General features: G+C 53.2%; 1 protein-coding gene across 2 annotated transcripts in view; it reads right to left on the reverse strand.

The window, feature by feature from the left end:
* Nucleotides 1-3,784, reverse strand: part of RET (ret proto-oncogene) — a 162,942-nt gene extending 159,158 nt beyond the window's left edge. For both annotated transcript variants that reach the window (XM_077350867.1, XM_077350866.1), the window contains exon 1: nucleotides 3,172-3,784. In XM_077350867.1, the coding sequence (XP_077206982.1) occupies nucleotides 3,172-3,250 (79 nt within the window). In that variant the 5' untranslated portion in view covers nucleotides 3,251-3,784. The remainder of the gene's footprint in view (nucleotides 1-3,171) is intronic.
* Between the last annotated feature and the right edge of the window lie 10,008 nt (nucleotides 3,785-13,792).

A 13,792-nucleotide genomic window follows, 5' to 3' on the forward strand; every position in this document is an offset into this window, starting at 1 on the left:
GCCCTGACTGCTCTTTAGAAGGCCAGATCCTGAAGATGCAACTCGAATACTTTGGCCACCTCATGAGAAGGAAGGACTCCCTGGAGAAGAGCCAAATGCTGGGAGCGATCGAGGGCAAAAGAAGAAGGGGACAACAGAGAATGAGGTGGCTGGATGGAGTCACTGAAGCAGTAGGTGCAAACTTAAATGGACTCCGGGGAATGGTAGAGGACAGGAAGGCCTGGAGGATCATTGTCCATGGGGTCGCGATGGGTCGGACACGACTTTGCACATAACAACAACACAGTCTACTTATTATTAATTTCATTGACTCCTTTTTAGAAAAGATATCCTTGCTAACCTTATTTCTAAAAGACATTCTTAATATAAATTTTACTACGCCCTTTTGAAATGTGCAATATGAAGCGAGCAACTGGATCCTACCCACGTTGAACCTGAAAGAAGTTCTGCAGAGCTCAACGGGGATTATTCTCCTGCACAAAATCAGAGCCCTCCAATGTTTTGACATTTACCGGGGGGGGGGGGGGATCTGTTTCAGAAGTGCATTGCTGAGCTGTGAAACTGATTCTGGGAAGACGGGAGGGAATTTTCGATAACCATTATGAAGCTTGCCAAAGAATTCAAAACGCTATGTGTGTCTTGAAATTCTGGGATAACATGCCTACTCTTCGGGCCCTTTCAAATTAAACGGAGCAACGGTATTCAGATCCTTAAAACATGAAGCTGCTGTATCTAAGTATGGAACTTTGACATCCTAGAAGTACAACAGTTTTTTTTTGGGGGGGGGGGCTGTTTTAAACTGCATTGTCATCCAAAATAGAGTCCAGTAGCACCTTTCAGACCCACACAGATTTATTCAAGGTGGGAGTTTTTGAGTGCATGCACTCTGTGCATGCACTCAAAAGCTCCCACCTTGAATAAATCTGTGTGGGTCTGAAAGGTGCTACTGGACTCTATTTTTGTTGTGCTGCTTCAAACCAACACGGGGACTCGCTTGAATCCTGCATTGTCATCCGTTGTCCTCACCGCTCTCTTCCTCTCTGCTTCTCTTCTCCCTCAACACCTCTTCCTGCCACTGTCAATACGCTGGGGCAGTAACCTTCCCTTGGACTCCAGAAAGGCACCGTGAGCCCTTGGCTACAAGATCCATGTAATAAAAACTTCAGGGCAGCATCAGACATGCAGAAAGCCCATTACTGGACACAATGAATAAGCCTAAACAGGGACAAAAAGGGGCTTGTTGCGTCCGCCTACCTAACGCTAGAGAAAGGAGCAAACAGGAGGGGCACACCTTTGACAGAGAGCCACGAACAAAGCGCAGGTGAATTCGCACTGCTCTCAGGCTTCAAATACAGCAAGGGCTGATTCTTAAGAACTTTGTTGAAGAAAAGCTTCTGGAACCTTAATCCGCACCCCCCCCCTCCCCAAAGAAGGCAGCTAAAGTCTCTGCCCCCCTAAAGGGTGGTTATTTCAGCCACCGCCAACAGTTTTGAACCAATTAATCCAGGCAGAGCATTAAGTGAAAACAAGCGTTGGAAAGCACACAATGGCCAACGCATCCACCTCTGAAGCCACCCGCAGGGCTTGTCTGAGAAAAGGTGTTCTTTGTCTTACGGGGAGGGCGCTGTTTTTAAGGACTTAAACGGGTCTCCCACCCACGGGGCTGCGAACAAGTTCCTTTGACAAAAGACCCAACTTTGATTTATTCCCGTCAACCTCAGTCAACATCAGAACCGCGTTGGCAAACTGGGCCAGATGGAGGAAAGATAATGGGATTTTTTTCTCTCTCTGTTTGCCTTAGACACGAAACAGCTGCGAGAAGCATCAGCTGCTAGAACCAGCCAATAACTTTCACCTCGCATCTTCCACCCCCCCCTTTTCCATTTATCAACCTGAAGCCAATTTAATTTGAGGATGGGAGGGAGAGAAAAGAGAGCTTGGAGAACCGAGAGTAGGGGGGCACCCCCCCCCCCGAGCCCCATGAGCACCCGACACACGTGAAGGGACCATCTCCACACTCAAGGGTATGCTGAGAGATGGTAAATGATGTCGCTCCACTTCCAAAAAGTTACAGAGATTTCCCGGGCTAGGAGGAGACTCAGAGCTGATGCACAGAGGCCCGATCCAAGCGCATGAACATGGCAATGCTGGCCCAGAAGTCAACCGCACCAGAGGAACGCAGCCCAATCCTAACGGGATTTATTCCTTCGGCAATGCTACTCATTTCAGTGGGACTTTTAGGTTTCTAGCTTCACAAAAGTTGCCAGGTACACACACACACACACACACACACACACACCCGTCCAGCCACCAGCGGAATGGGGGGGGGTTTACAGTTGCCAACTCCAGGGTGAAAAACTCCTAGAGATTTTATTAATTAATTTATTTGATTTTTAGCCTGCCACTCCCAAAGGCTCGTGGCGGGTTACAACATATAAAAGCCCCAATAAATCCCCCTAAAAAACACTATACAGTACACAATACCTATACAAAGATCCAAGATACAATGAGGCGAATGAGATGGGGCGGGGGTGGAGCCTGGGCAGGACAGGGACCTCAGTGGGGTCAAGTGCCACGGAGCCGGCCCTCCAAAACGTCCACTTTCTCCAGGGAAACGGTGCTCCCAAGTCTGGGGAATTGTCATTCCAGGGGATCCCCAGGCCCCACCTGGAGCTGGCAACCCTTGCAATCAGCGCGCGTGCACAGTCCACGCCAGCAATCCCTCCCCTACACGTGCAGACCTCGCAAGTTCCACTGGGCTCAAGCAGCATTGCGATCCTATGCAGAGTTGCTCCAGTTTCAAGGCCACTGGTTTCAACAGGCTTCGACCGGCGCGACTCTGTTGAGGGTTGCATACCAGGCGCTCGCTCTCACAGCCGCGCGGGTTTCCACGGGACTCATTTAAACAGGTGCCGCGCCGCAGGGATGGGCTTCACGGCGCCATCCTAAGCGGAGTCGCTCCAGACGAAGTCCGTTGAAGCCAACGGCCTTAAGCTGGAGTCACCCCGCATAGGATCGCACGACTCAAACGCGTCGCTCAAAACGGGGGAGGGGGGGCGGCAGCTGAGACCCTCCGAGCCGATGCAGGTTTCCTCGGAAGGAGACCTCCGCCCCACCCCGGCGCCGGATTCCGCCCTGCCTCGCCGCGCCCCGCGCTCCGGCGCCACTCACCTTGGCCCAAGCAGAAGAGGCGCAGCGCCCAGGGCGCCAGGGGGGTCCGCTTCGCGCGGCCCTCGCCCGCTAATCCCATGGCCCTCGCCCCGGACGGTCGCAAGCGGGGCAGAAGGCGCGGAGTCCCCGTCAGGGCCGGCCGGGGGTGCGGCGCTCAGGGCGACCCCATGGGCGGGTCAACAGGTCCGGCGTGCGCGCGGCCCCGTCGGGGTTCCACGAGGAGAGGCGCCGGATCCGGCTCGGGAAGGCAGCCGCAGTCCCCGCTCGCCCTCCAGCCGCCTCGGGCTCACTTCAGGTGCTTCTGCCTCGGCCGGCCGAGCGGAGAGCCCGCGCGGGGGACCCCCGACAGCCCCGCCGGCGCCCCACGGGCGGCTCCTGATGCTGCTGCTGCTGCTCCTCCCGCGGCGGCCCCTCCGCCGTCCTCCTCCTTCTCCTCCAGGCGGCGGCGGCGGCGGCGGCAGGGGAGGTCTGGTCCAGCCGAGGAACTGGCCGCCGCTCCCGGTGCCGGAGCTGCCGGGCGCCCAATGAGAGGCGCTGCGCTGCGCTGGGCCGGGCCGGCTTCCCCCTGGCGGCCGAGATGCTCCTGCTGCGCCTCCCTGGGCTCGCCGCCGAATGGACCAGCCGCCTCGCCCCCAACTTGATGAAGGCCGGGCAGCGGGAGAGCGCCGGGCGGGCGGCCGAGGGAGGGAGGGAGGGAGGGAGGGGAAGGGCTGGGCAGGGCTGGGTCGGGACGAGCGAAGCGCTCCAGTGACCTCCCCTCGACGGCCCGGCCCCCAGAGGCGGCCAATGGCGGACCGCAGGGGGTCGGCTCAAAAGAACATTCGAGAAGCCATGTTGGACCCAATCCTAGGGGCCATCAGACCGTCGGCCAGTGGGGCCAGAACTTCTGAAGCCCTCCCACTCTTGCTCAACAAGTCGCAAGAAGACACAATCCCGTGACCCTTCCAGTCCAACACTCTGTGTCACGGTAGCCCAAATCCCAGGGCCGTCAGGAGTTCCACCAGTTGGGCCAAAATTTGAGAAAACCTCCCACTATTGCCCCCCAAGCCCCAAAATATGCAGACATAAGACCATAAGAGATGCCATCGAGGATCAGGCCAGCAGCCCATCCAGTCCAACACTCCTTGTCACGCAGGTACCAAAACCCAGGAGGAGGTCCATCAGGAGGTCCATAGCAGGGCCAGAACTTCAGAAGGCTTCCCACTGTTACCCCCTAAGCACCAAGAAGACAGAGAACACAAGAGAAGCCACACTCGATCAGGCCAGTGGCCCGTCCAATCCAATACTGTGTCACACAGAGGCCAAAACCCAGGGGCTGCCAGGAGGTCTACCAGTGAGGCCAAAACTCTAATAGCCATCCCACTCCTGCCCCCTAAGTACCAAGAAGACAGAACATCACATAAGAACAAGCCATGGCCAGTCCAACAGTGTGTCACACAGGGGCCAAATCCCAGGCTCCATCTGGAGGTCCGCCAGTGGGGCCAAACCTTGCCATGAAACATTATAGAGTTGCATAAATGGGCTGTGACTTGACAATGCTTACGGGGTTTTTTGCCCTGGCTTGGATAGTTAGCCGGGTTCCATCTGATCTCAGAAGCTAAGCAAGGTCAGCTTGGTTGGTAGTTTGACGGGAGGCCCCCAAGGAGGCCCCCATGGGGTGCTACGTAGAGACAGGCAATAGCCAACCAACCTCTGAATCTATTTTGCCATGGTCAGCCTACAGGGTTGCCAACTGTCAGCTATAGCTTAGCTGCGCTCTGTTGTTTGCCCTGACTTGGATGGCTCAGGCTAATCCGGTCTTGGCAGATCTCAGAAGTTAAGCATTTTTGGCCCCGGATAGTAACTAGATCAAGGACCATCAAGGAAGTCCAGAGTTGCTATGGAGAAGCAGACAACAGCAACTCAGGTGATCCTCTCTTGTCTGGATGGCTCAAGTTGGCCCAACCTCAGCAGATCTCAGGACAAAATGAAGAACTATTATGGGCTTCCCTCCCCACCACACATGAAATTCCATCATGAGCTGATTAAGAAGGCTGTGGAAGCAGAAATGGTTTCACATTTTAAGAGGATGATTTTATTGTTGTTATGTGTTGTGAGTCACTCTGAGCCCGCTTGTGGGGAGGGGCAGCCCAGAAATCGAAATAGAAATGAATGAGTATCAAAGCCCATTGAAAAATGGGCTCCCTCTCAGCAGCAGCGTACCTGTGGGCTGCCAAGCCCTGTCGCTGCCTCTCTCCTCGTGGGCGACAATGGAGGCCGCAGCCACAAGGCTTCTGGCAGGCAAGGAGGGAGGGTGGGAGCCGGAGGGGAAGGGCCAGTCAGGGTGGACCTGGACGGACAGGGCCCCAGACACTCTCCTCCCAGAAGGCTTCTTCCCAAATATATAAGGGAGCGAAATGGTGTTAAGGATAAATAAAAAACTAAGAAGGGTTGGCCTTGGTTAGTACATGGATGGGCGACCACCAAGAAAGTCCAGGCTTGCATTGCAGAGATAGGCAATGGTAATTCTTGCCTTGAAAACCCTAGGGCGGGGGTGGCCAAACAGTGGCCCATGAACTACAATTCCCATGAGCCCCTGCCAGCATGGAGAGCCAAAGTCTGGCCCCTCCTGCCTTATGGGATTGCCATAAATCACAGCTCATTCATATACACAGAGGCTCTGGAGAGGAGGGGAGCAGCCAGCAGATCTAGTGGTTAGAGATGCAAGGGAGGGTGGTATAAAAATGTAATGATAAAAAGAAATTAAAATGGAGGGACCCAGTTGCAAATCTCCTAAGACAGGAAGTCCATTTTTGGACCTAAGCTACCTGAGAAAGTTGTTTGGAACTGGAGGTGGCTGGGTCAGGAGCTCTCTCTCTCTCTCTCTCTCTCTCTCTCTCTCTCAGCCAAATCCCCCTCACAGTGTTGTTGTGATGGTGAAACAGAGTGAGGAATGGTGGGGGGAGCATCTCTACAGGAGAAAATTGGCCAAGGAATGTCTACATGAAGTATTGGCAGCTCAGAGCTCCTGGACTTGTTTTTTATTCCACCAGGGAGCTCAGAGCAACAGGCCTCGTGTTTTGGAACGCAGCCGTCTGAAGTAGATTGGGCCAAAAGTGAGCTTTGAACCAACGTCTCCTGGGTCCTATTTATTTATTAGCCAATTTCTAGACCATCCCTATTGGCACTGATGTCTTTGGGGCGGTTTACAACTTTGTTAATATTTATTTATTGGTTGATTTATATACCGCCCCTCTCGGACCTACTGTCACAGGGCGGTGAACAACATCTTTAAACAGCCCGTGGCGCCACGGGCGCCACGGACTATATAATTCGTTAAGCCCCCTAGAGGTGGGCTTTGTCCGTGATGAGGAAGGGTCCGGGTTGGACCCTTCCTCACGACAGACAATCAGAGGGACCAATCGGCAGGCGCAAAGCGCCTGCCGATTGGTCCCTCCGATTCCCAGGCTGAGCAACTGCGAGCCGCGCGCAGCGCGGCTCGCAGTTGCTCCCGGTATGACGCTGCGGGAGGCGCGAAGCCCCTCGCGCAGCGTCAGACCGCCGCCCGAGGGAACCCCCAGCAGTCGCGCGAAGCACGGCTGCTGAGGATTCCCTCCTTGCCGGTCTGACGCTGTGGGAGGCGCGAAGCGCCTCGCGCAGCGTCAGAACGCCGCCCGAGGGAACCCCCAGCAGTCGCGCGAAGCGCGGCTGCTGGGGATTCCCTCCTTGCCTGTCTGACGCTGCGGGAGGCGCGAAGCGCCTCGCGCAGCGTCAGACCGCCGCACGAGGCAACCCCCCTTTCAAAACCCCTTTTTATAAAGGGGCTTTGAAACTAGTATTAAATAAAAGTGATACGCAGTAATAAAAGTGATACGTTTGATTAACAGTAAAACAGACCAACACACTTTACAACAATAAGAAACAATAAAACCGCAATTAGAACCACAGTGGTTACTGAACATAATTAGCCAGCTGTGATGCTGGGTCAGGAGGAGAAGGGAAGGGGGGAAAGGGATGGGATGGGGTGGGACCGGAGGGAGGCCAGCCCTGAATTTGAGTGATGTAACTTCCTAACTGGGCTTAACCATAGGCCTGGCGGAAGAGCTCTGCCTTGCAGGCCCTGTGCAACCTGGCTAATTCCATCCGGGCCACGGTCTCTCTGTGGAGCTCATTCCACCAGGCAGGAGCTAAGGCTGAGAAAGCCATGGCTCTGGTTGAGGCCAGATATATTTCTTTAGGGCCAGGGATCCTTAACTGATTGGTGTTACTAGATTTTAATGCTCTCTAGGGCAGTGGTCCCCAACCTTTTTTAGGCCCGCACATTGCACAATGCGCATGCATACCCGCGCCCGTGCATCATGCATGCGCGGTCGCGCCCGCGCACATGCGCGATGCGTGCCCAAAATCACGCATGCGCGGCATTTTCGCATTTTCGCGCGATGCGCGGTGCGGCCCTGATTCCGTCTCCCCCCCCTCAGTAAGAAGCTTCCCGGGCCACAAGCTTGTGGCCCGGGGAAGTTTTTTACTGCGGGGGGGCGGGGAGAGGGAACCGCGGCCCGGCGCCCTGGTTGGGGACCACTGCGCTAGAGGGTGTCACCCCAAGTGTCAGATATGACCCGGTGCTTGCACAGGGTATCCTGCAAGCCTTTACCTTTACCTTTTTACACTACAGAATGCATTCCCAAAGCACTTTGAATCTGGATTTTACTGTGTATAATGGCAAAGTCAACTTGCAAATGATCACTGAAGTGGATTGAAACTGTTATTATTTTGCACGTGTGAAAGCATCCCAAAAAGCCTATTTGCAGAAAAATAAGGATGAGATGATGTGTAGTCAAGAATTCCACAAGAGGCTTGTGGTCTGTGTGGCCCCCAAAGGGGAGTTTTTGCTCCCAACATTGCAAAAAGCTTGATAAAAAATCAGCCCATAGCACTGGCTGCTGCATAAAGAACTGACCCAAAGATATGGGTCACAGTGGGGGAGAGAAGCGTAGGTGGCAGCAGCAGCAGCAGCATCCCATGCTCTGTAACTGCTCCATAATACAACCGTATCCGTTTTGAAATAGTAACCTGCCCCACCCTGCTTACATTAAAGCTGATGAATAATTCATCCCAGGGAAAGTGGAGATTTCTGCCTGATGGGCAGAGATGCTTGAGGGGAGGCCATCTTCCTTGGCAAGCACCCAAAGCAGCCCGGAACGTGGGCCTCGTGCTTATTAGGATAATGCCACTTCTGAACCACAAATGAGAGTAGGGGGGAGAGAAGAAACTTTTAACAACCTATTAGCCTTTCCTGCAAGCCATCAATACTCAGCTAAAAGCTCAGACATAAGAAAACATGGAACGGAATGGAAGCTTTTTGGAGCCTCTCCTGTATAATACAACGGTCAGCTTATCACCACGGCTACACAGGTCTGCAGTCCCCCCCGGGTTTGATCTTTTCTTCAAGAAACGGTTTGATGCATTTTGTACAATGGGGGACATCTTGAGCCAGAGGATGGCTCCACTCCAGGTCGAGACATTTCTGGGGGCTAAGGGAGAGGAAGAGAGAAGTGAGACAGCTAGAGCGAGGGCGGAGGAAGACTGATGAAGCAGCAAGGACATCTTATTGCACACTTATGAGATGTCGGTTAGGGTGGCTGAACTGCTTCTCTTGCCTCTGCAGGCTCTTGCCTGCCCCAATTATTTAGGGCAGTTAAAACTTTGACCCTTGAGGAAGGGCGCCAAAATAGAAGTCGATGGGCTCTTAGGTGTGAGGCATTAGTGAGCTTTTCGCAGAGAAGGTCACTCTGCCGGGACCTTCCGGCCACCTTTAATACAGAAAGGGAACTAGAGGCCCGATGGCCGCTGAAGGAGGATGTGCTTGATGGCTTCAGGCAGCTCTCAGGAACCAAAGTGAATGAGTTGCTGGGGTCAGTGAGGGCGACCACCTGCCCCCTTGATCCCTGTATCTCTTGGTTGCTCAGATGAGGGACCAGCGGGTAGGAGGCCCTCTGGGAGATATTATCAACCTTGCCCTGCCTACAGGGGAGTTCCCAGAGGTGCTGAAGTAGGCAGTGGTCCATCCCTTACTGAAAAATCCATCGCTGGACCTGCAGGATGTGGCCAACTACCGCCCAGTTTCATATCTTGCGTTTCTGGGCAAGGTAGTTGAGGAGGCTGTGGCAAACTAGCTCTTGGCATACTTGGAAGAAGCTTTGGTGCTCAATCTATACCAGTTGGGCTTCTGTCCTGGTCATGGGATGGAGACAGTGCTAGTCACCTTGGTGGGTGATCTCTGGCACCAGCTGGATCAGGGTGGTTCAGCCATCCTCGTGATGCTCAATCGTGATTCTGTGTTTGATGTGTCAACCATGAGTTCTTGGCCCACCACCTTGCCAGGGCTGGGATCCGGAGGCAGCCCTTCAATGGCTGTGCTCCTTTCTCTGGAACTGGACACAGAGGGTGGCCATGGGACCTTGGTCTATCAAGGTCTCTATAGTGTGCTCCAGGGATTCCCAACGAGGGCTTCCTGGGGCACCATGAATGCTCCTGAGGGGCTTCCCAGACTTCCCCCTATATCCTGTTCTGATTGATATACCCAGCGAATTTAAGGAAATGGTTTGATGTGGTTTGCTGTGGTCAATCAAAGAGATCTCTGGGGAACATATCCAGAGAGGCGGACCCTCAGATACGTGGGGTCCAGACCGCAGAAGGCATAAAGGTTAGAACCAGGACCTTGAAGCAGATCCGGAATTCTACTGGTAGCCTGTGAAGCTGCTGCTGGCCTTATGTGGGCTCTCCTCGGTGTCCATGTGAGCACCCAGGCTTGTACCAGTTGTAGTTTCCGGAGCAGGTTCAAAGGTCAGCCTGCACAGAGCAAATTACAATACTCCAGTCTGGAGGTGATCATGGTGGCCGGGGGCTCCAGGGCCAGAGATAGGGCATTAGTAGCCTAGCCTGGGGAAGACAGAAAAATGCCCGGTGGGCTACTCATGTGACCTGCTCCTCCATTGTCAGGGAGCCATCAAAGACCACTTCCATGTTCCTGGCTGAGTGCACAGTTGCAAGCTGCACCCCGTCCAGTCTGGGTAAGCGCGCTTCCTGTTCTGGTCCTTTCCTCCCCAGCCACAAGCTAATGGATTTGGCCACAAGCTATTCCTGGCATTGCTGGGAAAGCAGGCTGCTCCCATTGACCTGGGAGTGGTGTTCTTCTGTGATTACCATGCCTGGAAAAGGGGGGCGCAGCCTGGGCTCATACTCCTGCTTCAAACCATCTCCTCTATCCCCCTCTCAGGCCTCCTCAGGTGTGGCAGGGAGGTGTGACCACCTGACATCACTTCTGGTCCAGTTCCAGGGCTCCTCCATGATCAAAAGGTTGAAAAAGGCTGGTCTTCTCAGACTGGTAGTGGCTTTCTAGGGGCTCACAGGATGGGGGGAGGGTATACAGTGACCAGGGGTGGGCAAACTGTGGCCCTCCAGATGTCCATGGACTACAATTCCCATGAGCCCCTGCCAGCAAATGCTGGCAGGGGCTCATGGGAATTGTAGTCCATGGACATCTGGAGGGCTGCAGGTTGCCCACCCCTTCAAACAAAGAGAAACTGTAAAGACACACGCACAAAAATATCTCAGTCACATTTGCAACAATGATTTTAATCTTCCTTATAATATCACCAGGTAGATAGCAACGATATTAGTGCGGAAAAAAAACACAAACTGGCCATGCTGCTTCAGATTACAGTTTTGCATGCAACAAGAATACTACCAACTAGGGTCTGTATCGAGATGGATGACAGGGACCTTAGTGTGGTAGAAGGCCCCAGCAACCATTTCCTCGAGGAGAATTGATCTCCCTATCCTGGAGATGAGCTGTCATTCCAGGGGATCTCCAGGTCCCACCTGGAGGTTGGCATCCTGGCACCAATTCCACATTGCTGCACTGAATGTGCCTCAGTTGCTCCTGAGCCTGAAATGCTGCATAATGACCTTCCCCTGGGGGGAATCCCTGTTGCATCTCTGCCTAAGTAACTGCTCTGGGCTTGCCTCCATCCCCTCTGGAACCATGCACAAGAGAAGCACAGGAGGGGATGTTTGCTGCTTACGCTGTCGTGGCCTAAAAGCAAACCTTTCCCGTCTAGTGACGGAATGTGCCTACAGAGTCCAGGATAGTATATTCCATCTTGCCTCTTCAGTATGGCCCCTCTGGCCAAAGCAGCATGGTGAGGTCATCAACATTACGGTCACTCTTTGGCTCCCCTCTGGCACGTAGGCCTGCATGATTTCCCTGCCCTTCTCCTTTTCTGGGAAACTCTGTCCACCTTCCTGCAGCTGCGTGCTTCACCCTGCTGGCCAAGAGGAGCAAACTGACGGAGCAGATGACAGAGCAGATGCTGACTCAGTCCTAGTAAAACACAGAATGGGCTGTCCATAGAGCCGAGCGGGCAGGACTCGCCTGTTCTTGGAACAGCAAACAACCAGGGACGTGGGGTTGCCAACCTTCAGATGGTAGCTGGAGATCTCTTGGGGTTACCATTGATCTCCAGATGACAGAGGTCATTTTGCCTGGAGAAAATGGCTGCTGTGGTAGGGGGACCCTGTGGCCCCTCCCCAAACCCGCCTTCCTTGGGCTCCACCCCCCAAAAAATCTCCAATTGGGAATGTGGAGGTGGCAACCCTGCTGGAGCTGTTGATGGGTCACAAATGAGGAAGCTTTTTGCTTGTAGTAGTAGTAGTAGTTTCTTTTATGGCTTCCCAGGGGTCACTTCTTGGTTTCTGTTTTGTTTTTGTGATTTCTTCTAAACTGTCTTTTGGGTTTGCTGTGCCCCTGTGGGAGGTAGGCGTGGCTTGATGGGAGACTGCTGGAAAAGCCTTCCTTTGGGAAAAGGGAGGTTGGGCTCTGTGGATTCCTAGGGCCACAAAAGACGGATCTGGACTTAGGGCTGCTAGCTTCGGGATGAGAAATATTGTGGTGGTGGTGGTGGTGGTGGTGGTAAGGATTGAGGGTAGAGGCTGAGAAGGGGACGGGAGGGACTTCAGTAGAGCATAATGCCAGACAGTCTGGCTTCTAAAGTGGCCATATTCTCAGTGGATCTCTATCCTCTGGAGATATGGTAATAGTATTTGTGTTTTGGGGGTGATTTCCAGCCGTCACCTGGCGGTTGGTAACCCTACCCGGAAACTTGCAAGGAAGGAAAGCCATTGAGGGGGCATTTGGAGCATAAAAATAAAAAAGAAATGCCCTGTCCATTACTCCAAATCAGCCTTTCCCAAAACTTTACTTTAACACCTCCCCCCCTTGCTGGCAGCTTTGGGTTTTAATTTCCCCTCTAGTTAACCTTTTTTAGTAAAAGGACAAAAGATTTAAGCAATCTGAAGAGAAACCCTTGTGTTCCTGGGCAAGGTGGTTGAGAGGGCCGCAGCAGACCAGCTAGTGGCGTGTTTGAAGGAAACTTCAGCCCTGGACCCATACCAGTCTGACTTCCGTCCTGGCCATGGGGTGGAGACCGTGCTGGTCGTTCTGATGGATGATCTCTGATGCCAGCTGGACCGTGGTAGATCAGCCATTCTTGTCTTATTGGATCTATCGGGCGCATATGATGTGGTCAATCACAAGCTATTGGCACACCACCTCGGGGACACAGGGATTGGAGGAACAGCCTTGAAGTGGCTGACCTTTCTTATGAACTGGTCACAGAGGGTTGTGGTTTGAGAAGAGTTATCAGGCCCCTTGGTACTTCCTTGCAGGGTACCATCGGGGGCGATACTCTCCCCCCCCCCCACACACACACACTTTTTAATATGTGTCCTCTGGCTCAGCTGGTCTAGAGTTATGGGCTGGAGTGTCACCAGTATGCAGATGACAACCATCTCCATCTCCTGATGGACAGCCGGCTGGATCTCCCCCCAGAGACATTTGGCAGTTGTTTGGAAGCAGTGGCTGGATGGATCAGGCAGAGTCATCTGAAACTCAACCCCTCCAAGACGGAGATCCTGTGGTTGGGGAGAAGGGATCAGGAAGCGAATCTTCCATGCCTGGTTGGAGTGCAACATGCATCTGCACCAATGGCCAGAAATTTGGGCATGATTTCTGATGCCTCTTTATCTATGGAGGCTCAGATCATGAAGACAGCCCAGTCGGCATTTTTCCACCTGTGCCAAGCGCAACTACTAGCCCCCTACCTGTCCCTAGAACACCTGGCCCCTGTGATCCATGCAATGGTCACTTCCAGATTAGGCTTCTGTAACTCGCTCTATGAGGGCCTACCCTTGTCCCTGACTCAGAAATTGCAGCTGGTACAAAGTGCAGCTGCACGAGTCCTCTCTGGGGCATCTTGGAGGGCCCATGTCCAGCTGTTCCTGAGTCAGCTGCATTGGTTACCAGTCTACTTCTGAATCAAGTTCAAGGTATTGGTTTTTACCTTTAAGGCTATGCATGGTCTGGGTCCTACCTATCTGCGGGATCGCTTATCTCCTTACGCCCCCTGTAGGGAACTTTGCTCTGTGGGCATTATTATTATTATTATTATTATTATTATTATTATTATTATTATTATTATTATTATTATTATTAACTTTATTTCCTGCCACTCCCTACTGGCTCGTGGCGGGTAACAGTAGTCTTAAAATCCCCCATTAAAACCTCCACTAAAAGACTATAAAA

This window comes from Paroedura picta, chromosome 8 (assembly GCF_049243985.1).
Source record: "Paroedura picta isolate Pp20150507F chromosome 8, Ppicta_v3.0, whole genome shotgun sequence".
Taxonomy (NCBI): domain Eukaryota; kingdom Metazoa; phylum Chordata; class Lepidosauria; order Squamata; family Gekkonidae; genus Paroedura; species Paroedura picta.